Source organism: Conger conger, chromosome 19 (genome assembly GCF_963514075.1).
Source record: "Conger conger chromosome 19, fConCon1.1, whole genome shotgun sequence".
NCBI classification, from domain to species: Eukaryota; Metazoa; Chordata; class Actinopteri; order Anguilliformes; family Congridae; genus Conger; species Conger conger.
Genome location: NC_083778.1, coordinates 1,594,701 through 1,617,200, shown reverse-complemented (window position 1 = coordinate 1,617,200; position 22,500 = coordinate 1,594,701). Strand labels below are relative to the sequence as shown.

At 42.3% G+C, this 22,500-nt stretch overlaps 1 protein-coding gene and 1 pseudogene across 1 annotated transcript in view; one reads left to right on the top strand and one right to left on the bottom strand.

Moving 5' to 3' along the window:
• Positions 1-22,500, bottom strand: part of LOC133118958 (NACHT, LRR and PYD domains-containing protein 3-like) — a 734,314-nt pseudogene that overhangs the window by 163,673 nt on the left and 548,141 nt on the right.
• Positions 11,350-22,500, top strand: part of LOC133118970 (erythroid membrane-associated protein-like) — a 24,377-nt gene continuing 13,226 nt past the window's right edge. Inside the window, exon 1 of the mRNA XM_061229321.1 lies at positions 11,350-11,817. Within this exon, the coding sequence (XP_061085305.1) occupies positions 11,603-11,817 (215 nt within the window). The 5' untranslated portion in view covers positions 11,350-11,602. The remainder of the gene's footprint in view (positions 11,818-22,500) is intronic.

Sequence of the window (22,500 nt, the reverse complement as noted above, 5' to 3'; positions counted from 1 at the left end):
GGTGGGGGTAGTGTGCTTGGTTGGGGTGGTGGGGGTAGTGTGCTTGGTTGGGCTGGTGGGGGTAGTGTGCTTGGTTGGGCTGGTGGGGGTAGTGTGCTTGGTTGGGGTGGTGGGGGTAGTGTGCTTGGTTGGGCTGGTGGGGGCAGTGTGCTTGGTTGGGCTGGTGGGGGTAGTGTGCTTGGTTGGGCTGGTGGGGGCAGTGTGCTTGGTTGGGCTGGTGGGGGTAGTGTGCTTGGTTGGGCTGGTGGGGGTAGTGTGCTTGGTTGGGGTGGTGGGGGTAGTGTGCTTGGTTGGGCTGGTGGGGGTAGTGTGCTTGGTTGGGCTGGTGGGGGTAGTGTGCTTGGTTGGGCTGGTGGGGGTAGTGTGCTTGGTTGGGCTGGTGGAGGTAGTGTGCTTGGTTGGGGTGGTGCATTCAGGTGGGCTGGGTGAGGTTGGTATCCCGGTCCTTTATTGGGTGCGATGTGTCTGAGGTGGGCTGGGTGGTGAGGGGGGTCCTGGGCGGTGCAGGAGGGCTCTGCTGGGCGGTGCTGGAGACTCTTCTTTTGTTGCCAGAGCGTCTGCTGAGTGCCACGTCTTTCAGCGTCTTGGCAAACTCCCCGACTGCTGACTTGAAGAGGTGCACCTGGTCGTGCAGGTCCCAGGGTCCGATGGTGGGGTGATGAGCCAGGTGCATGTTGGGTAGCAGAGCGCAGCCTCTGGAGATGTATAGTGAGGGGGTGGAAGTCACTGCGGGGCAGGAGGGCTGAGATGGTGATTTTGGAGTTGGGGAAGCTCTCTGAGGCCCTCTCTGCCACTCTCCTGAGCAGAGCCCCCACCCTCTCCTGCTCTTCCCTCAGGTCATTTGTGCCTGTGTGGATGATGATGTGTTTGGAGGAGCTGAAATCAGGCTCGGACAGAATCTGAAGTGCATCCTTGGTCCTGGGACACCAAATCTTTGGTACTTTTTGGCCAGGAAAAAGCTGCTCCTCATTTATAAGCTCCGTTGGAGTCTATTAAAATGGCCACCTCTGTGTCTTTTTGTGCGATCTGTTTGTTTGAGGGATTGTGTGCTTTAGGGTGTGTGGGCTCTCTGGTGGCTGTTTTGGGTGAGTTTTTATCTTGTGTTTGAGGGATTGTGTGCTTTAGGGTGTGTGGGCTCTCTGGTGGCTGTTTTGGGTGAGTTTTTATCTTGTGTTTGAGTGATTGTGTGCTTTAGGGTGTGTGGGCTCTCTGGTGGCTGTTTTGGGTGAGTTTTTATCTTGTGTTTGAGGGATTGTGTGCTTTAGGGTGTGGGGGCTCTGGTGGCTGTTTTAGTATTAATGGATTCCTCAATATATAGGTTGTGAGCCCGGCTGGCTTGTGTTCCACCACTGCCATTGCTCTGGCTCTGGTAAAAAGCATATCACACACAAGACACACAAGACACACACATATCACACACAAGACACACAAGACAGTGGGTGGAAACCTGGCAAATTAAATACAATGTCACTAAATGTGAAGTTCTATTACCTGTAGGAAATAAAAACATAAGGCAGGATTACTTCCTGGCTGGTACGGAATTGGAAGGTGCTCAAGTTGAAAAAGACTTGTGGGTAATAGTTGATCAAAGCAGTTCAGGTTCTAGTGAATGTGCGGTAGCAGTGATGCTGGCCAAAAGGATGCTGGGATACATAGCCAAGAGTATTGAGTATAAATAAAAAGGAAGTTATACTCGCCTTACGATGCCCTTGTTAGAAAACACTTTGATAACTGTGTGCAGTTCTGGGACTTCACTAGAAGAAAGATATAGAGGTGCTGGAAAAGGTTCAGACAATGTATAAAAGATAAGTTATGAAGAAAGATTTAAGATGCTTAATCTCAGTAAAAGGAGACTTAGGGGGGATTTGATTGAGGCTTTTAAATTCATGCAGAAACGGGTGTGTCTATTTATGATAAAATAATTTCCAGTTTCAACATCAGGGATTAGTTCTATCCTGCTCCAATTAAAAAGAAAGAAATCATGTAAAAAAACAAAAAACTTTGATTTTTCAATGAATAATGCACGCATGTTTTGTCTTTGGGGTCTTCGTATTTCTAACAGCAGCAACTGCACAGTGGTCATTTAGGTCATTGCAGAAAACACCAATATCAGAAAATTTGTGAGGAACATTCATCATTATTAAGCCAATAAGAGTAGCTCAAAGATTTAAAATCATCAGACACTGGTCGTAACCCAGTTCAATCAAGTCATTTTGCTATAGTGCAGTGGATAGACTATCGTTGGTGGCAGAAGGGGGTCTATAGCAACCAACAACAGTAATACAATGTTCTTTAGCCATTTCAAGATTTAGTACAAAAAATGTAAATGTTTGCAAACAGATTTGGATATTAACAGATATTAACATGAAATGTGGATTTTACAAAAATCGCTATACCACCCCCTCCCTAGGGTTGGTCGGGACAGAAAACATTGTAGCCGTTATTAGAAATATGGTGATTTAAAATATTTTTGCAAAGCCATGTTTCTGATAACACAATAAGATCAGCATCAGAAGATTTAGCCCAGATTCGGATCATGTCTAATTTCTGAAGTAAACTGCGTACATTCAAATGAATAACGCCGAGACCGGACCTACATTTAAAATCAGCTGGGGTGCTGCAGTTCAACATGGGGCCAGGATTTGATTGCACATTTCCTGATATTAAAAGCAGAACTAAACATCTCTGTCTTGCCAAAGTGAACGAAAAAGTCCTCTGAGTCAGTGGAAGCAACAAAATCTAGTAGTAGGCCAGAGAAAAAGTAGCCTTCCAGGGGTGTTGAGATGATGTCCCCTGGCCTCTTTTTTCTGACGCAATTTGGAAGCTTCTGGTGCATTATAATATGATAAATTAATCCCTAATACATGCCTTTATTCTTATGCACTTTGTTAAGTTTACATTCAAATATACCAATATCACATTTCATCTTGTAGTGCCATTAACCAGAAATTTGTTGAGAAAGAAAGAGCATATGGTAATGATAACTCTTTACTTGAATAAATAAAGTATTTCACAAAGCGTTACATAAAAGATACATGTTTCACTTTAATGATATTGAACAATAACTCTACTATGACTAAGTACAAATTAAACTATTATGTTTTTATAGTCAGTCATCCATGTCAGACTCTGATTCTTCCCAGTCCGTGTGAAGAGACAGCAATGCTCTGCTAAGCTCCTCTTGGAAGCTGGGAACTGATCAATTTGAATGTAAACGTAAACACATAGGCTATAGGTGAGCTGTCACTTCAGATTAAGATAACGTGAACTGGTTGGTGTGATATGTAGCCGATGGTAGTAGTGATATATTTAAGCCATTATTCTTTAAGTTATGTTTTAGTTTCTTATAATTCTTACAATATAAACACTTGGCTGTGAAGAAGCTCAGCCAAAAACTGGGTCCAGCTACCTCGAGTGACCAGCAGAGGTCACCCGCTAGCTATACCCACTGCTCGACCAGAGGGTGCGAGGTGTACTGAAATTCGTAAAATTACATTACAATACATAACATTATTGGCATTTGGTATATGTCCCGAAAGGAACAGTATTCATCATGCACATCTGACGCACAGACATCATCACCAGAATAAGCTGCTAGCTCGTTTATATATTGTATTGAATCTCAGGCAAAGAAATACTTGGGTTTAAGGGGTTGATATTTTGATGCCATTTCCCTCACATCAGCAAATCTCTCCTTGGTCTGTCTTATAAATGCGTCAAGAACCTGGAAGTATGTCTGTACTTTGAAACGGGCCTGAGGATTTAACCTGGGCTCATCAGTTGACTCATCAAACCCTCTCCTTTTTTCCTTACTTGAACATCGGCATATTCTGTATTTGGCCTGCAGTAGCTCGAGCGCCAGCTACAGTTAAAGTAATTGAGGTTTTTTATGCCAATCTCACAATAAGGGGTGAGAGAACCCTACTAAAAGAATCACCGATGACCCCCGCACAAGTGCTATTCAATCAAATGAATCAGATTAATCAGATGGACGCTGATATTCTTAGAAAATTCCAAATCTCTGTTTATTTATACAATTCATGAATAATAATAAAAACACATTGGTTGGACTGGGCAATGGCTCGTAGGAGCTGAGAGGTGGACACTTGTACCACAGCTACAATGTACAGAATTGGGTCAGCACAGTTACTAATGACGAAGCAGAAACACTATGCAGAGCAGTCTGCACTCTCAAAGATCACACTGTGTAAATTTCAGGTAGAGGAAGTGAATGAATAGTGAAGTAACAATAAATAGGCAAACAAACAAAATACACCATCAACCAATTAATCAGTGTTACACTGCAAATTGTAGTGATATCACACAGAGATACTATCTGCCCAAATTAGGGAATGCACTCTGCCCAAGGGACCAGCCCAAAGTAGGTTTGTATGAATTGAAAAGACACATACAATAAAAACACAGCGACAAGTCGGAGTTCATAAACCATTCAGGAGGCCCGTGATTCAGGTTACCTGCTCCCCTCTTTCATAATGCGCCTCCCCCTGGTGGACCCGCAGCTATTACACGCTCCTGAATATACATCTTAAGCAAATTATAAATCAGGGAAAAACAGTGACTGAAGGCACGCCACCTCTTACATAGTCAGGAGCAGGAGAACACAAAACACCAAAAGAATAAGAGAGTAAGATTTAAATACATTACTTTCCCGCTGCCACGCAAACCCTAAACCAAACGCAACCTGCATTACAACCGTAAACATAGTAATTAATTCAGAGCAAAGGTTTTATGGAGAGATTTGGAGATGTGAGGGAAATGGCATTGCTGTTTATTTAGTAAACTATATAGAACACGGTGGCACGGATGGTGCAGTGGGTAGCACTGCCACCTCACAGCAAGGAGGTCCTGGGTTCGAATCCCGGTCGGCCAGGGCCTCTCTGTGGAGTTTGCATGTTCTCCCTGTGTCTGCGTGGGTTTCCTCCGGGTACTCCGGTTTCCTCCCACAGTCCAAAGACATGCACGTTAGGCTGACTGGAGAGTCTAAATTGCCCGTAGGTATGAGTGTGTGAGTGAATGGTGTGTGTGCCCTGCGATGGACTGGCGACCTGTCCAGGGTGTATTCCTGCCTTTCGCCCAATGTATGCTGGGATAGGCTCCAGCCCTCCTGCGACCCTGTTCAGGATAAGCAGGTTAAGATAATGGATGGATATATAGAACACTATATGGACATTCACTAGTTAGGGATTAGGGAATATTGAGCCATTTCAGACACAGCATACCAATGTGTAGGACCGAGACGGCTGTATGTGGTAATTTCAGTGAAATTATAAAATTAAGTTGAGGGCTTGCTAAATATAATTTAGGTTTGCTGATCATGTTCACAAAGTGAAGTAGTTTATTAAAATGGTACGGGATAGATCTAAAATGAGATGTTGCAAGTTAGCCAGCTAATTTATAACTAACTCAGTCAAGAAAATGTTTAAAAGTGAATATGTCTCCAGATGAGTTTGTTAGCGGTGAGAGCTTTCAGTGTCTAGTCTTGATTCTTGGCTTTTGAGTGGCATGGATTCTGTTTTTGGCTTTTGTCAACATGAGGACCAGAATTGTGCCAATTGAAGTCCAGAAAGCCATTAAAAATGTTGTCAAGGAGGGCAGAGAAAAAACAAGACATTGGTGAAGCAATAGGCTGACCGAAATAAACAGTTTGGAACATCAAACAGTTACAGTATCAGCAGGTAGCTGAATGTATCTGATATATTTTATCATTATGAGACGGAGCCTTTTAGCAGAGGTGGGTAGCAACATGCAACATTTACTCCGTTACATTTACTAAAGTACGTTCTTAAATAAATTGAACCTGTAGAGTCGTTTTAAAGGAGGATACTTTTTACTCTTACTTGAGTATATTTGTAAAGGAGATTTCTTTACTTTTCAGATTCATTTCTCTCACTACATTTTTTTACTCATTTTGATTTTCAATGCAAGTTCTGTTGGGTTGGTTCTCAAAGTCTAAAAGTTCTGCCGCACCTCACAAATAAAGATGCGCAAAGACACGTACACAAAATGAATCACTTGTACTTGGGTACAGCTACAGCACAAAATTAAACCAGGGGTGCCAAGAATTGTGAAAGCAGTTTTTGGGGGAATTCTTTTTTTTACTATTCATTTTTTTTTTTTTTTTAGTCTACAGTATTGTTGTGCATATTTTTGTAGGGTGCCAATAATTCTGGAGCCCACAGGATATGAGCATGTTTTGTGTCTGCCTTTAGCTGTGTTAGCTTGCAATGCTGTGGGAAGTTTGTCACAGAAAACCAAAAGCAAACTCCCTGGCCACTGTGACAGATGTGTGTTATATTTTACATCTTACCATTAACTGTGCCAAATGTCCCACAGCATTGCAAACTAACTCACTGTCCACTCTGAAAGATGTCATTTACATCCTACCTAACTTTTTTATTCTACCATGTATTCATTCTTCTTTACAGACTGAACAGCTGTGACCTAAGTGAGGAGTCATGTGAAATATTGGCCTCAGCTCTCCAGTCATTAAACTCACCCCTGAGAGATCTGGACCTCAGCTTCAATAACCTGGGAGATGCAGGAGTGAAGCTGCTCTGTGCTGGACTGATGAGTCCAAACTGTAAACTACAGAGACTGGGGTGAGTAGTGTGGTGTTCTGTGTGACCTTAACTAAATAGAATTAGTGATTATGGCTCTATGCAGTGAAATGATGAAAAGCTCTTTCTCTCTCAGTTTACTACTCTGTCCATCGGCACCCTTTCTTTGTCCACATGAGTCTCATCCCTCTCTTCTTACTCTATCACAGCAAAGAAAAGCAGGATAAAACCTGATGAGTCTTAGGGTTGGCAGGTTTGTGTTTCCTGACCAGAATGTAAGGTTTCAGTGGAGTCTGTAGTATCAGGGCACAGGTGATGACTGGATGCTGGATGTCTGATTGATGTGATAAAAGACTGACCACCTGCATAGTAAAATGTTTCAGGTCTGTCACACATTACAGTCTTCATCCATCTCCACTATTCACTACCTGCTACGAACTGTTATCAAATCCTTAATTTTACCCCACTCTCTGATGAAGGGGAGCTGTACTCCTTACAATACAGTACACCTCATTCCCACCTACAGAACAGGACTTTTGTGCTGACTGTAAAGAGCTCATTCCCACCTACAGAACAGGACTTTTGTGCTGACTGTAAAGAGCTCATTCCCACCTACAGAACAGGACTTTTGTGCTGACTGTAAAGAGCTCATTCCCACCTACAGAACAGGACTGCAAAGAGGTGCTGCAGTTGGTGGTTGATGATTGACACTGATAAGAAAGCCAAAGAGCCAGATAACTGCAAGGACACGTTCAGAGGAGGTAACAACAGCATGGTGCCCTGACTAATAATGTCCAGTATGTGAAGGAGAATGCTGCTCTCAGAGCCAAGATCAGTCAGCACAGGGGCCCCTCAGGGTTGTGTTCACTCCCCGGTTTTATTCACACTAAATACAGATGAGCACCAGCAGCCAACCTGGGAACTGTGCCTAATGCACAGGGGCAGTAGCCTTGTAGCATTCTGCGATAGACAGGTTTGTTCAATGGTGTGACTCAAACCCTCTGATTTTAAATGTGAAGTAGAGGGAGGAGATGGTGTTTGACCCTACATCAGTGGGCGAGCACAGGCCAGCTGTCATCCATGGCCAAGCCATCACACAGGTTACATTTCTCATTTTATTTGTATAGCGCTTTTAATAGAAGACGGTCACTAAGATGCTTTTCACCGTCAAAAAGTGGTGAGAAAAAACTCCCCAATGTAAAATCTCGGGAGGAACCTGGCTGTAGAGGGGGAGCCCATCCTCAGCTGGCTGGCAAGGTGTAAAGTAAGGGTAGAATGGATATAACAGAAATGTGATAGGAAATCTATCACAGCCAGTCAAATGGGCTGAGCAGGTCACAGTAGAGGTAATAAACTAGCTGAAAGTAGAAAGTGTAAAATGAGGGAAAGTACAGTGAGCTGGTTTAGAGAGGCAGGGTGATGCAACTTGAGCTCCAGGATGTGTCGAGGTTTGGTCATGAACCGGGGGAGGAACAGGGCTACAGCGGTCCGCAACCTTACTTTACTTACTTTCTTATTTCATTTAACAGGGACCATGCCCATCACAACTGATGAGGCAGAGTTTGCTCTGTAGCTCATTTTCATCTGCTGTCCCTGAACAGGGATGACATTAAACTGCATAACAAAACACTTACACCACAACAATCCATTTGATGTGATTACAGTAACCAGGTAGATAAAATACTAGTTCAGTCAGGACCACTGGTGTCAAAGTTAGAATCTTCATTATCAATCTTTGACACAATACCGTTATGTTTGGCGGTATGTCTCTGTTCTGGAAGCCCTCCCAGCCATCCATACAAGCATGGATAAGACCAGGAGGGGGCAAACCCCCAGAACTGTCATAAACCAATACACTGTTGGTAAGATGGACTCCGGCTGACATGGTGACTATGTGAACGACATTCGGCTACCGGAAGAAGCCCTTCATCCAGTCAGCTCGAGGCCATTTGAACATGATGTGGGTCTGTGGCTGTGTGTAGCAACAGCATTTTGGACTAAAATTTCAACCAGGGGAAGCCTTGGATGTAAGTTCAGACACTGAAGCATATGGGTGTTAATACTTTTATAACAAGAGAGTTGTTTTCTTTAACTAATAATGTCCAGTATGTGAAGGAGAATGCTCCTCTCAGAGCTAAGATGAGTCAGCATAAGGGCCCCTCAAGCTGTGTTAGCTTGCAATGCTGTGGGAAGTTTGTCACAGAAAACCAAAAGGAAAAAAGCAAAAGATGTATCTTGTAACAAAAGGGCAAAAAGTAACAAAAGGCCAAAAACTAGGGCTAGACCCCAAATAGCAAGCACATGAGGTAAAAACTCCCCATTGGGGACTAAAACCCTCTAACAGAGGCTCAGGAGAAACCCGGCTTTTGAGGGGGAGCCTATCCTCAGCTGGACAGCAAGGTCTAAAGGTAGGATGGATAAGACAGATATTTTGTAAATTGGAGAAATTGAAATGGGTTGAACCGGGTTCAAATGAGGGAAAGTATAGTGAGCAGTTTGAGGGGCGGTGAGTTGCAGTTGGAGCTCCAGGATATGAGAAGGTGTGGGCATGAACCAGGGGAAAATGGGCATTTTCCAGCATACACATCAGGTTTTTTCTGTTCAATAAATATTCGCACAAGGGTTAAAGTACATGGGATCAAAACGGGATGTAATTCTCGATTTGCATTTTCATTTTGGCGCGCATATGCTTCTTTGTAGCACAGCCTACAATAGTAATCTGTGCAAACCTCACAGATCACTATCAAGTCTCACCCATTGACCCTGAGACACACGCATTTCAACCAGTTCACACGCTCACACGTGAGAAAAGACAGGTGTGGCACCTGTCTTTTCTCACGGTGAGTCGGCCGAGAAGGGATAACGGAAATAAACATGATTTTAAAAGCAGTCTCGTTGGATTTGGAGCCACGTTTGGACACTTGAGGATCTTTTGACATTTTTTGGTGATCTTTACCCGTCTGGCCGGTAGGCGGGGTTACTGTGAGGATCTGCCGCGTTTGTCCCACTCTGCACCTGCACGCTCAGAAAGGCGGTGTGCTCTGATGGGTAGGTATGTTGTGAACAACGCTCCTGTAAGTTAGTACGTTTTAAATAGTAAAATATTGATTCAGTTGAAAACTTCGACTTATTTCATTTGTCACGTTATTTTTTTCTATGAATTGTAGTGTTTGGCTGCAATACAAAGTCCCAATGGGAGGTTTTTAACCTCCCATGTCGAAGAATTTTATGTAAACTGAACGTTAGCTACTAGCTGCTATTAGCCTATGTTTGGGAACATTGCTTAAATATGCGCGAATATGAAAGTTTAAATGCAGTTCCTTAAGTTTTGCTTGTGCAGCCAATGAAAAGATGCCCCTGCGAAAATGACAGATAATTAATGTTAATTCGAATTTAAATGTTTACTGGCAGGGGTTTACAGTCTACCAGACAATTTTACAAGAAAAACACGGAAGTATTTTATGAATTTATTTATTAAAATTCAATTTACTTGACACTGCACCAATCTTTGCAAGGGGTTTGTGATATCGTGATATTTTGAAGATATCGTATCGTACCGTAAAATTTCATATCGGTTCATCCCTACCACACACACACACAGTCAGTCACGCACGCACATACACACTCAGTCACACCCTCGCACAAATGCTCACAAAGATCACCGCTCCCGAACTATTACATTTTTTTCTTACATGTGTAACTAAATCAATTCATTTTATTCAGCTGAGTTTGTCTTATTGGTTTAGCCCGTCATTTTCGGTTCTATTTGTTTTATTTGTGCTGGTCAATTATAAACTAAATTATAGTTTATATAGTTTATATAAACTCAATTATAAACTAAATTATAATTGGGAGAAGTGGATTCGGCCAAGGGGCCTCTGCGACCTAAACATACACAATGTCTATTTGCTCCAGCCCTGATTTGCAATCTCACTCTGAGTTTTTCATGAAACTTGAGAGCCTTTTCTGTGTTAATCATGAATTGTGTTCTTATTAATTTGGTTAAACCAAAGAACAAAACTACCATTCCCATAATTCTGGGGGAGACAAAATGGTGAGAGAAATGGAGCCGGCGTAATTAGGAGAGAGCTGAGGAAACTTTTCAATACCTAATCGATTTCCTAACCGTAAATTCAGCAACTCATGTTTGTAAAACGTGTGGCTAGGTGTTTACTAAGTTAATAAGGCTGCAGTTGTTTGGAGATAACAATGCTTATTTGCTACTTTACGTTACACCTGATGACACTGACACAAGTCATTTGTGTAAACGTTTATCTGGACGCATTCAGATAACGTGCAGTTATTGAAATAATTCATAGCGTCGTCATGAGTCATTTGCTTCAGCAGGCTTTGGTGGTCTTGCCGACAATCGCTGAGATGGTCAAAGGACAAAATAACTCATTTTGTTTTACTTTGGGAGGCTACTAGCGGCGTGATGATAACATGAAGTTAATTTAGGTTACAAAGTAGATTACGGTGATCTAAACGCAGAGTAAAATTCAAAGATTTGTGAACATCGTGGATATTGGCACGGCTTGAACGCAAACTGACCAATGGAGACAGTGGACCAGACCTATCCCTTATATAAATGGTCCCCAGAAAAAAAAAAAAAAAGTCCATTAGCAGTTATTTTTTAACAGTTTTTATCCATTTATGTGTAATGATGAATGTTGAACTTTTTAAAAATGTATATATGTTCGATGAACACTTTCTTGTGTTTGCGAAATTCATGTTTGCAAATCAGATTCTGTCTCATATGTGATCATCATAGAGAAAATGTTTGGTAATTAAATCATTGCAGTCGGTTTCAAACCTTTATCTTTTTTTGGTTAATGAAGCTAAATAATTGCCTTAGAATTTGGTGGATTAATTTATGAAATCATTTAAGAATAATTTATGAATGTAATTTACACAACCCTCTCCCTGTTTTTTGTATGTACCACTCAGGGATGCATATGCAAATAGGAAATGACATATGTATGAACTGGCAAGGTGAACATTATTACAATCTCCAGTGAATTTTAATGTTTGTGTGTGTGTCCATGTGTATGTGGTTTCTCCACAGGCTGGGTTGGTGTAATCTCACAGAGGGCTGCTGTGATGTTCTGGCCTCAGTCTTGCGTTCTCCTCACTCAGAGCTGAGTGATCTGGAGCTGAGAGACAACGAGCTGCAGGATTCAGGAGTGAGAGCGCTCTCTGCTGGACTGGAGGACCCGCACTGTAAACTGCAGAGACTGGGGTGAGTACAAACACAAACCCTTCAATCGGGGTTGGAAATGTGCAATTTTTTAAAGGGGCATTAAAAGCAAAATGCAGGGGCGTTTTCAAAATAAATATGTGAAATTTACATAGTAGCATTTCAGCTTTTTTTAAAAACAGTTGTAGTGACAAACTACTATCATGTGCAATTGGCATCAATATAAGTTAAAGCTACAGGCAGGGGAGGAGGTCTCACAGAATTTTTGATGAACAAGCGATCCATAGTACCTCTGAGATGGGTAATGCAATGATCACATTTGTTCTATGATGGGGAGCTGCACAGACTTCCTTTCCATTTTTTTTACAACTATAAACACAAGAAGAAAAAGATAATTCTATTTTACAGTATATAGTAGGCTATAATATTAAATAATGTAGTAAAATAATTATATTCTATATTAATAATTATGGCTGCGTGTTTGTCACGGAAGTGACGTATTCTGTGATTTCTGCACAAACATCTCATTACATTTTATTCAGCAGACACTTCAAGGTCAAATCAAGGTCATTAACCAAACAACAGAACAGGTCCGATAAGGTCCAATTTGCATAGGATCGGTTATAAAGCAATGAACATAAGTCTAGTACGCAAGGTAGATAGGCCAGGTCTGTAAGTAATAAGGTCAGGAACGACAGTACTGAGACAGATACACATGTGAAGGTCCTAGATTAAAGTAGATAATACAACACGGGGCTAAAGTCTGAGGCTGGTGAAGATAAGTGACAATAGATTAGCAGACTCCCGCAGAGGAGTCAAGGTACAGTGTGAAGAGGTGAGTCTTCAGACTGGTAGAAATGGGCAGTTCTTATAGCAATGGGGAGGTTGTTTCACCACTGGGGAGCTAGAGTAGAGAAGCTCCGCAGTCGGGACAAGCGAGAGCCATTCACTCAGCTGGCAGGATGAGCAAGTCGGGCTGGCATTTGGACATTCCTCGGCTGTGTCCCAATCGGTGCTCTTGCCTACTTGCACTGATTCGGAGGTGGTCCCTGTTTTTGGCATCTCTGTGGTTTCCCTGTTTTTATGCTTTCTGTGATTTTTCTACAGTTTTGTACGGCAACTGTCAACCTTATAGTTCCCTTATATAGACCTACAGGTAACCATGCTTCTGAACTCGATAGCTCATTGTTTAATTAATGTGTGCTTTTAAACCTGCACTCCGACCCGTATATTGCATCAATTCCCGGAAGTATCCACTGTAATGTTTCAAATTGGGGATGATTTAGCAGCTAGTGACAGATGAGTTCATCACAGTCCAGTCAAAAAGCCTGAGTTTAAGGGGCAGCCTATAGCGTAGTGGCTGAAGTGCTTGACTGGGAACAAGAAGGTTGGTGGTTCAAGCCCCAGTGAAGCTGCAGTAAGATCTGTGCTGCTGCTGAACCCTTGAGCAAGGCCCTTAGCCCCACATTGATCCCGGGGGATTGGCTCCTGCTTTGTCGAATCAACTGTCAGCTAAATAACTGAGATGTAATGTAATGTTCTGCTAAATTAAAGACAAACGGCATGCTCTTACTTTCCAAGATAATTCAAAGCCATCCAATACATCAGCCTATAAGTGTGTTTTACTTTTATCCTTGGAGCAGTTTTAAAAAAAAAGTTAAACTGCTTGTTGCTGTTGCTACAGTTGCTACAGTGCGTTATTTCAATCATTTCCCACTACTGCACCTAAGGTCTTTGGTTTATTTAATAAATGAATCTTAAAAACACTCTGATTTCTGGCTCTTTCAGTTTACTGTTATTTTCAACATCTTTGCTATGACTGCTCCGTGACTTTAGTCCAGCATTTCCTGACCTTTTTCCTTCAGTGGTGCACTTTCCACATTTACTGAATCATGTCACACCACTCTAAAAAGCCAGTGACATAGGCTACACTGATGTGATGTCAACAGTAGCCATGAATGTCTCTGGGAGTTTGAATTTCCAGACGATTTTTAGTGACATTTATCTTGGCTTTTGTGAATGGGATTACATTTTTCCCGCAGGATTTTATGAAACTGTTATGACGGTACTTGGACTGCTTTGGTGGTGTGGTTTTACTCTTTTGTGCCAGAGGGCTCTGTCCCTGGCTGTGAGCGGGACACTACCTACACCAAACCGCCATAATCATACGGTGTTTGTGTTTGTTTTTCCTTTTCATATCACATTTTCGGTTTCATATCACTATTTCCATAGAGTGCACTAAGTTTGGGGTGCACACCCGGCTGCTAGCTCATGTTTCCCAGGGCAAACACACGCAACACATCCACTCCATATTCACACCCTAACAGTTAAATCGCTCATTTAAAATAACACACACATAAATGTCTTTGTTACTTTGCCACCGTTTATTGTTGTCCAGCTGTTAAATGTTGTGGAGCCCTCTGTTTGTTGTTTCTTTAGGTTTGTAATATTTAAAAAAATTAAAGACCATTCGCCATACATAAAATACATGGCATGTAATCTAATCTAATGTTGCTTAAATTGCGTCTCCTCATTAATTTAATGTTAACCGATGATATTTGAAACTATTTGAAGCCTTCATGAACCACATGACCGCCTAGTGTTTTTACCCTCCATTGACACACCTCTCTCCATTGCTCTGAGGAAATCCAAAAGCAGAAGCCAACACTATCATTGTTTTTTGGTTACCAGATTACCCACTGCGACAGGAAATATGTAAAAGCATACATGTTCCCTCCACCATTTCCTCGAGGGCCCGCAGGACCCACACCTGAAACCCTTGCTCCCCTCTCGGACCATTCCAGCTCCAGAGGGACCTCTAGTGGTCTTTTTCTAAAGTGCATACAAACAGTAAAAAGGATACAGTATAACTACCAGTGAATGTGTCTTAATAAAACTTAGTGCCTATATTATATATTTCATATTTATGGCTACCAATCACGTTGTTTTCATTGGTTATCACATTAATATGGCTTTTGATATGAGTGCATATTAAATACGTATTACCATTGTGCTAAATAATGGCCTGTAGGAGGCTCTGCACCAAATGTCCATATTGAATAGCTTTTCCTGAAGAAGTAAGAAAACCTCTGTGTTCCCAAAGTGTTCCAAAATCGCACTACCCCGAAAAGCATATCTGCTGGCAGTGAAAATATTTACAGTTTCACCATGGGACAAATACCAGGCGCATACAAGAGCAAAAAGAAAGTTCAGCAGCCTGGGCAAACAAGTGACCCGGAAATCGGGCTAATGAGAAATGAGCAGTTTTCTGTTTTAGCAGAATTTCAGCTACTGCATGAGGAACCAAAAATGGGCGATAAGCAACGATCGATGCAGAAGCCGTTACAGCAGAAGCAGCTGCTGAAATTGATCGCAGACAAGGGGGGAGACCCCTAGCGACAGCATCAAGTTTCTGAGAATAATATGCAACAGGCCTGTTTCTACCATGTTTTTTGCAGAAGAACAGCAGTCATATAACCAGCCTTCTCATTCATAGTCAAAAGAAAGGGTTTGTTAATGTCAGGAAGGCCCAAAGTCGGGGCTGATGTCAGTTCTCGTTTTAATTTGTGAAAATACATGTCAGCAGTCTCTGTCCATGTAACCTTATCGTTAGCAGAGAGATTTAGGCCGTGGGTCAAGTAGTCAGGGATCCACTGTCTACAATAACCTGTCATGCCTTTTTTTATTTTACTTTGGAGTTTAGGAGAATCGAGAATCGCCTGGATTCTGTCAATTCCCAAATAGAAATTTAGTGGCCTAGATATATAACTTCAATCAGGGTGAACTGGAGTTTTTCTTGTTTGACCTTGCGGCCCTGTTACTAGGAATTTTAGCAGATTGAGCGAATCTTGAATTGGGAATGTCAACAACATACCGAATTAGTATTTGGAACTGTTTGGAATTCTCCTGCAGAGCAGCAGAGAATACCCTTGTGGTAGTCTAAACCAGGTGTATCGTTTTGTCTTAAACGTAAAAGCAAACCAGTACTGGGAATCAATATCAAGCGGCATTCTGAAAAAAAAAAAAACATTAGCAAGATCGATCACAGTGAAATGTTTTGCATTGCCTGGGACTTGGGCCACACTAGTAGTTTAGGTTAGATACAACTGGAGCACAGTGTTTACACCTGTGTTTTTCTACAGGCAGAATTGTATTGCACAGAGAGTTAGGACAGGGAACCACAACACCAGCTTTGAACAACGCATGAAAAACAGCCAATTCCTTCCTCAGCCTCTGGGCGGAGGGGACATTTGCATTTATATGGCCTGTACTCTGACTTTAGGGGTAACTTGAAGTAGAGTAGCCCCAGTCATGAGCCCCGCATCATATTTGGGCATGGCCCACAGTTGAGAGGGGATTGCACTCAGTTTTGGGTCTGACACATGCAAATACATGAGTGTCACAAGGCAATGCATGAATGCTGTCAGAGAATCTGGAAACTGGTGTGCATTAACACACAGAGAGGAGAATATTTTGTGAGTTCTCCTCTCTTCCCAAGCTGTAGTCCAAACATAATTTAACCCAGGGCCCTGTGTCCTCCCATTTTTTTGTTTGAGGCTTTACACAGAGACACATGGGGTACGCTTCCCAAAATGGTACAAAATGGCTGTTGTGCTGAGCTCAATTGTACAGACAATGCAAAAATCTTATCCTACCAAAAACAATTTAGTACACAATTTCTACTCCTTCCCTACATGCAGTTTTCTTTTCATTCTCACTGGCTTTTCACCAGTGCCTCATTTCGTCCTGTGTCTGAGCAAGGTACTCAAACCCCTTTTTCTTCTGTTCAATACATCTTTTACATCAATCTTCTACACATTCTCAAACCCTCTGCTACATCCCAGTTCCTCCATCACTGGCATATTTACCTGGTCTTAGCTGTGCCTGGGCATCTGTCCAGATCCCACGCATAGAAGTACATTTCAAAGTTTTCTACACTGTTAATTCTACCAATTGTTAAACCGTCATTTGTGCATTCTACAACCTATCCTAATATCTCGGCCAAGCAGGTTTACCAGACATACAGGAGAAAATGTAAATGCATGTTTTAAAATGATAGTAGAACCTGCATTGTTATCCTGAACCAATAAAGGAATTATAAACTTTTCTGTTGTATTACCTCCTCCGGCATCTTGACTGACCATAGTTTTTCCACAAGGTGGAGGCTTTGATCCCCACAATTTAGCTGTTATTACAGAATGACCAGCCCCCATATTTACAATAACTAATGCTCGCCTATTTACTTTTAACAACCCGATTGGTAATGAATTTGCAGGCGTTCGATATAGAAAACCTGCGGACTCACCACCCCGTGCATGCGCCCTGCACACCTTCATTGTCCTTGCAATCCAGTTTGGCTGCCAGGATTCCGGGAAAGCACCAGCGTCCAACCATTCCATCCGGGGCAGCCACCAGGGTTTTGGATCGTGACATTACCCTGGGGAGCCGTTTCCCAAAGTCCAGTATCCTGAAGCCAGCTCTTTCCGTCCATGAAGCAGTTAGTCAGCTGGGTTCCGTACGGGGTGAGACTGGCATGTTATCTCCAGGTTTCTCCATTCCGCTGTGTGCATCGTATTTTTGTGTAAGTCTCTCAAGAACATCATTAACAGTTTCACCAAACCTTCTCCACCCACCTGACTCGGATCTGCAGGTCCTCACACACGGCCTGCAACTCTGACAGCTTCCAGAGACGAGTTGCAGGACCGTCAGACCCTGGTCTTCCTGACCCACTCTGGGGTTTGGGCATTCTGTGCAGTTCACCCGTGGTGGAAATGACCTTTCCCGTGGAATCTGGGCTTGCTGAGGCTGTTGCCTGACTCCGCTATCCGCAGCCCCACTGCTGGAAAGTGGGGGTCTCGCAGCACTGGACTCTGCTCCTCGGTGGGTGGGTGCAGGGGCAGCTGTGCCGGGTGTTGCTGATAGTGGTCTGGCGGGCACGCAGGGTAATCTAGGTCCAGGTCAATTTTGTATATGTTATGCTAAATTTGGATCAAAAGAGCAGTTGAAATGCACAACAGGAGGTAACACTGAATAAAAATAAATAAATAAATAAATGAAAAATGACAAAGAAAGTAATACATTTTTTTTTATTTTTTTTTTTATTCTTTTTTTTTACTGCAGATGTATCTCCTTCCCTCTTAGCCTGCTTTTCCTGTCTTAACATTGTTTCATTTTTTTCTTCACAAATCCAAACATATTTCCATTGACATTTATTTTTACAGTATAAAATGATAATACACTGGTGTGTGGTTGCTGACCCATACTGTCATGCATTATTTTCATAGGACCCGCAAATTCTGGGTCTTGCCTCTTTGAACTCTTTGAGCTCATGGTTATTACCTCACCCCACTACATTTTTTTTTTTTTTACTTAATTAACTTCATTACTTTAAAAGACCATTTGTCTCCAATGTCGACACTTTCACACATGCGCGCACACACATACAGACCCGCTACACACCTCTCTGTGTAAGGTGGCGAGCGGGGCGGAGAGCCAAGGGCGACCAATGCTAGAACCCTTCTAGACTAGTAGACAGAGATAGGGGTACACAGCCACGGGAAGACTTCTCCCGGAAAAGAAATAAACAACACTTAAATCTTATAAAGGGGAAACAGAAATAGCCCAAAAACGGTTAAGGGAAACAGAAAACAACCCTTAACAAACAGGGCGAACCAATAACTCAGGATATGTGCCAATAGCTGGGCACAAATGGTCACAGACCAAGAAACAAAAATAAAATACAACCTGGCGAGAAAAAAACCAAGCACGAAAATAAAAACCTCGAGACGCAGCTCGGGACAAAACGCAAACCAAAATACATGTACCGGGGACACCGTCCCTCTACCACCAACTCACACGAGTCCAAAGAAAAACAAAACCCTTGAGGAAGGCGACAGCACATAAACACTCTCAGCTGAACGCCTTCCTTACCTTTTCTCATAAATTCCTTTTTTTAGCGAATAAACCACCAGCACCGAACCTGACTCGTATTAGTGCAGAGTCTACCAGGTGCACTCACACTCACACACCAACGGCGATTGGCTGCCATGCAAGGCGCCGACCAGCTCGTCAGGAGCATTTGGGGGTTAGGTGTCTTGCTCCAGGACACTTTGACACAACCCGTGCGGGGGATCGAACTGGCAACCCTCCGACTGCCAGACAACTGCTCTTACTGCCTGAGCCATGTTACCCCTTTTCTCATTTGTTTACACACAGTGGGCCTCATTTATCAATATTTTTGCCAATCTGTGTCTAAATTTATGTGTTATGGAAAGCAAACTAACAAATTCCACCGGATTTATCAAATGCGTAGGCACAGCTTTTTTTCATATCCGCATATGTATGCTGATGAATACCAATCAGTCGGAAACAAAAACTGATGCGCAGGATTAGCATAAATTGATGCCTCTAAAATACCTGAAGGAGTAAGGAATTTAATTTCTGGCAATTTAAAGAGTTGGCCGAGAAAAGATTAAAGACACTTTCAAAATTCAAAATGACTGTCTTTCAAAATTTGTTGGAAACATACTAACATGTAAACATAATTTGTTTCTAATTGGCTTACTTCACTGCGTATATGCCACATAGGACAGGAATAAAAAGGAATGGAGCCGGTGTAAAATGTTCTGCGGTGTCCTAGGTGCTGTATACACACCGGAGCCGTGCTGCGTGCGGAGTAAAATGGGGCTAAGCAGTGGAATGTCAGACTGAAGACTGAAGCTTTTGTTACCTCTGTGCTTTCCGTAGTCTGTTTCCTGCTCCATTCACTCATTTGTTTGTTTCACCTGTGCTCCATTTGTTGTCTCCGCCTCCCACTCCTTATATGTACTTCCTTCCTGTCTCTTGTCATTTATTTCACCTGTTCCTGATCTGTTCCCCAGTTCACACACCTGATTCTTGTTTCTACTTGTTAGACCGGTATATGTGCCACAGATGTTGTGTTTGCTCAACGCTAGTTCGCCATACCCTGTATTCTGAGTCTGTCCCTGTATTTTCCTGTCCCGGTTCTAGCCCCCTGTACCCCATGCCTACCCCTGTAATTCCGTCTGGTCTGCTCTGATTTTGGATTTCCTGTTTTTGATCTCTGCCTGGCTTTGGACTTTGTGGTTTTTTTTTTTGTGTGCTTTCAACTGTGTGGACTGCCTTCCTGTTCTTGAACTCTGCCTGTTATCCGACCACTCTTCTGTGTGCCCTTTATGTGCCCTTTTTGACCATTACCTGTTTCTGGATTGTGTTTTGGATCTGCCCGCTGTTCATGAAAGCCTGCCTGTTTTCACCTTCTCCCCGAGTCTGCTCTTGGTTCCTCTGACAGCCGCTTTATTTTCTCTGTGCCTATTTTAACAGCTACAGTAGCCTAAACACAGATGTTTCACATCTATTACTCATTATTACTCAACTACAATCATGTGGCAAGTTAGCTTGCAAAGTTATACCTTCACCTATTTCAATAACTTTTTGTCAATTTTGTAAACCTTTTTGTCGGCCAACAGGTGTGAGAAATGTCGCTCCTTGAACCCAGCAGAGGGCAGTGTTGACTGTGGAATGGTTAAGTGTCCATATTCTAATACAGTGTAGAGGTGGATGCATCATGTTTATTGATATTAGATTATAATGTCGCACATGTTATAACCATATTTGTGCTTGTTAAACATGTACATAATGCTACAAGGTTAGATAATTATCCCTTTCAGAACCATATCTTCAACTGAAAGTGTGTGCTAACTGTGGCAGTGATAAATAAAGTGTTGAATTCAGTGGCATACTCTTGTGTTTCTAACCGGACATGTTGCAGTGGGACAGCATGTCTAACCACTTTTAAGAGATAGTGGTGATCTCCTTAATCCACTACAATAGTTTTTATGTGAACATCCACAGGACAATATGGCTTTAAAACAGAGAAAATTATCATGAAAAAATCAAACGGAATATATGAAATGCCAGATTCCATAGTTAGGGCCCTATGGATGCTTATTGAATCATACTCATATATTATTCATATCTGAATAATGACTATTTTAATGTGCTGCATGTCTTATTTCTGCTTAAGTTGAGCTGCGGTTACTATGTATAACATGGCCATGCTCCACCTCGATGTGGCCAATAATATGTTGGCCGGTCTCCCGTTGTACAAGATGCGGCTTTAGACGATCTCACACTCCCACACTTAGTGGAAATGTCTGTTTCTCCATCAGTCATGAATGACATTGAATCCGCGATTTGTACAGACGTCTTTTTCTGCGATCACCCCAATGAACTGGGCACAGGCAGTTTCATGGCTGTAACGGGTTTACATTTAACCCGTTCCTTTTCATAAGGATGATCTGGGACTTAAGTTTAGTAAACGGTAGCTCTTCTTTGGCTATATTCTAAGCAGTGTTACATTGTATTATCATTTCTGACTCCTCGCTGCTTCGGTTTTCCGCTGCCTGGCGCTGAAACGCTGTGGGGAGGGGGGCTCCTCTGCCCGCCACGCACCTGTCACGCCCAGGACGTGTTTCTTGGAGACATTGGGCTTTTTTTAACGTTTCAATTCAGAACGTCAATGCTCCGACAGCAAAAGCACTGTTCCCAGCCATGCTTTGGCCGCACTCTTTGCAATAAATGCAATGCGTGATGTTGGCCATTTTATCATATGTGAGCCACGGAAATTGGACAGGCCGTTCTTTGCGAAAGGCAGTATATTTTGGCCTTTTTGTATGTGGTCTGCTCTGGCTCTGGCTCTGGCTCGGAGTCAGATGAAGATGTTAGGTCAGGATTAGGCATCTTCCAGGGGACAGGGGAGACAGGTGGTGGAGCGGTTACCTCCGCCGATGATGTTGGGTCTGGGCTGGGCCTTTCAGGGCCGGGGACAGGTGTAACGGGCACCGCAGTCACACAGAGACAGACCTGCTAAATGTCAGGCAGACAGATTATTGGTCGCATGTCGCACTCTGGAGGACTGTCTAAGCTATGATGGGTACGCCTTATTTATAGCAAACTTTATTTACGCGTTTTATGGAATTCATATTCTATTCCAATTCAGCATGAATTAATCAGGATTACCCAAATGAATCATCACCCATTTTAATGTTGAATCCAGTTGTGTTTTTTATACGATAAATAATTTGAATATTCAATTGGCTTATTAAAATAATTGTGCCACTGCAAATTAAAATAAAATATGAATGATGGAACAATAAAACCATAAAACTGTGAAAGCTTTGATCCATCCCTCATTATTTGTGTCAATGCATTTCCGAATGATTCACGGTCAAGTTTGTTTGGCTCACGTTTGATAAATGAGGCAACAGAAATGTACAAGACAAGAAGCATGAGAAGGAGTAATGTTACAGGGTAATTTTTATCCAGTTATTTCACCCATTTTGAGAATTGAACAATTGTAAATGCCATTTCAAAGAATGTATTCTTCTCCATAATCTCCACATTTTTACAGTACATAATCCAGAATATCACAGTTCACCCTAATCAAGCCCTTCTCAATTTATAAAGCATTAAAAGCTTGTATGAGGGATTTAAAACTCAGGATTTTGAAGTTTTAAATATTTTAAAGAAACAGAATTTTTTGTTGCGAGAGTTTCCATTTAAATATTTTTCACCTGCAGTTGGATTCATTTAAAATGAGTGCTAAACTGTGGCATTCCACAGGGAGTCATTCTCCCGTGGAATTCTGTGGATTTCCGCAGTAACAGTTTCATTGGATATGCTGTAGATGGCGCTAGTCTACCA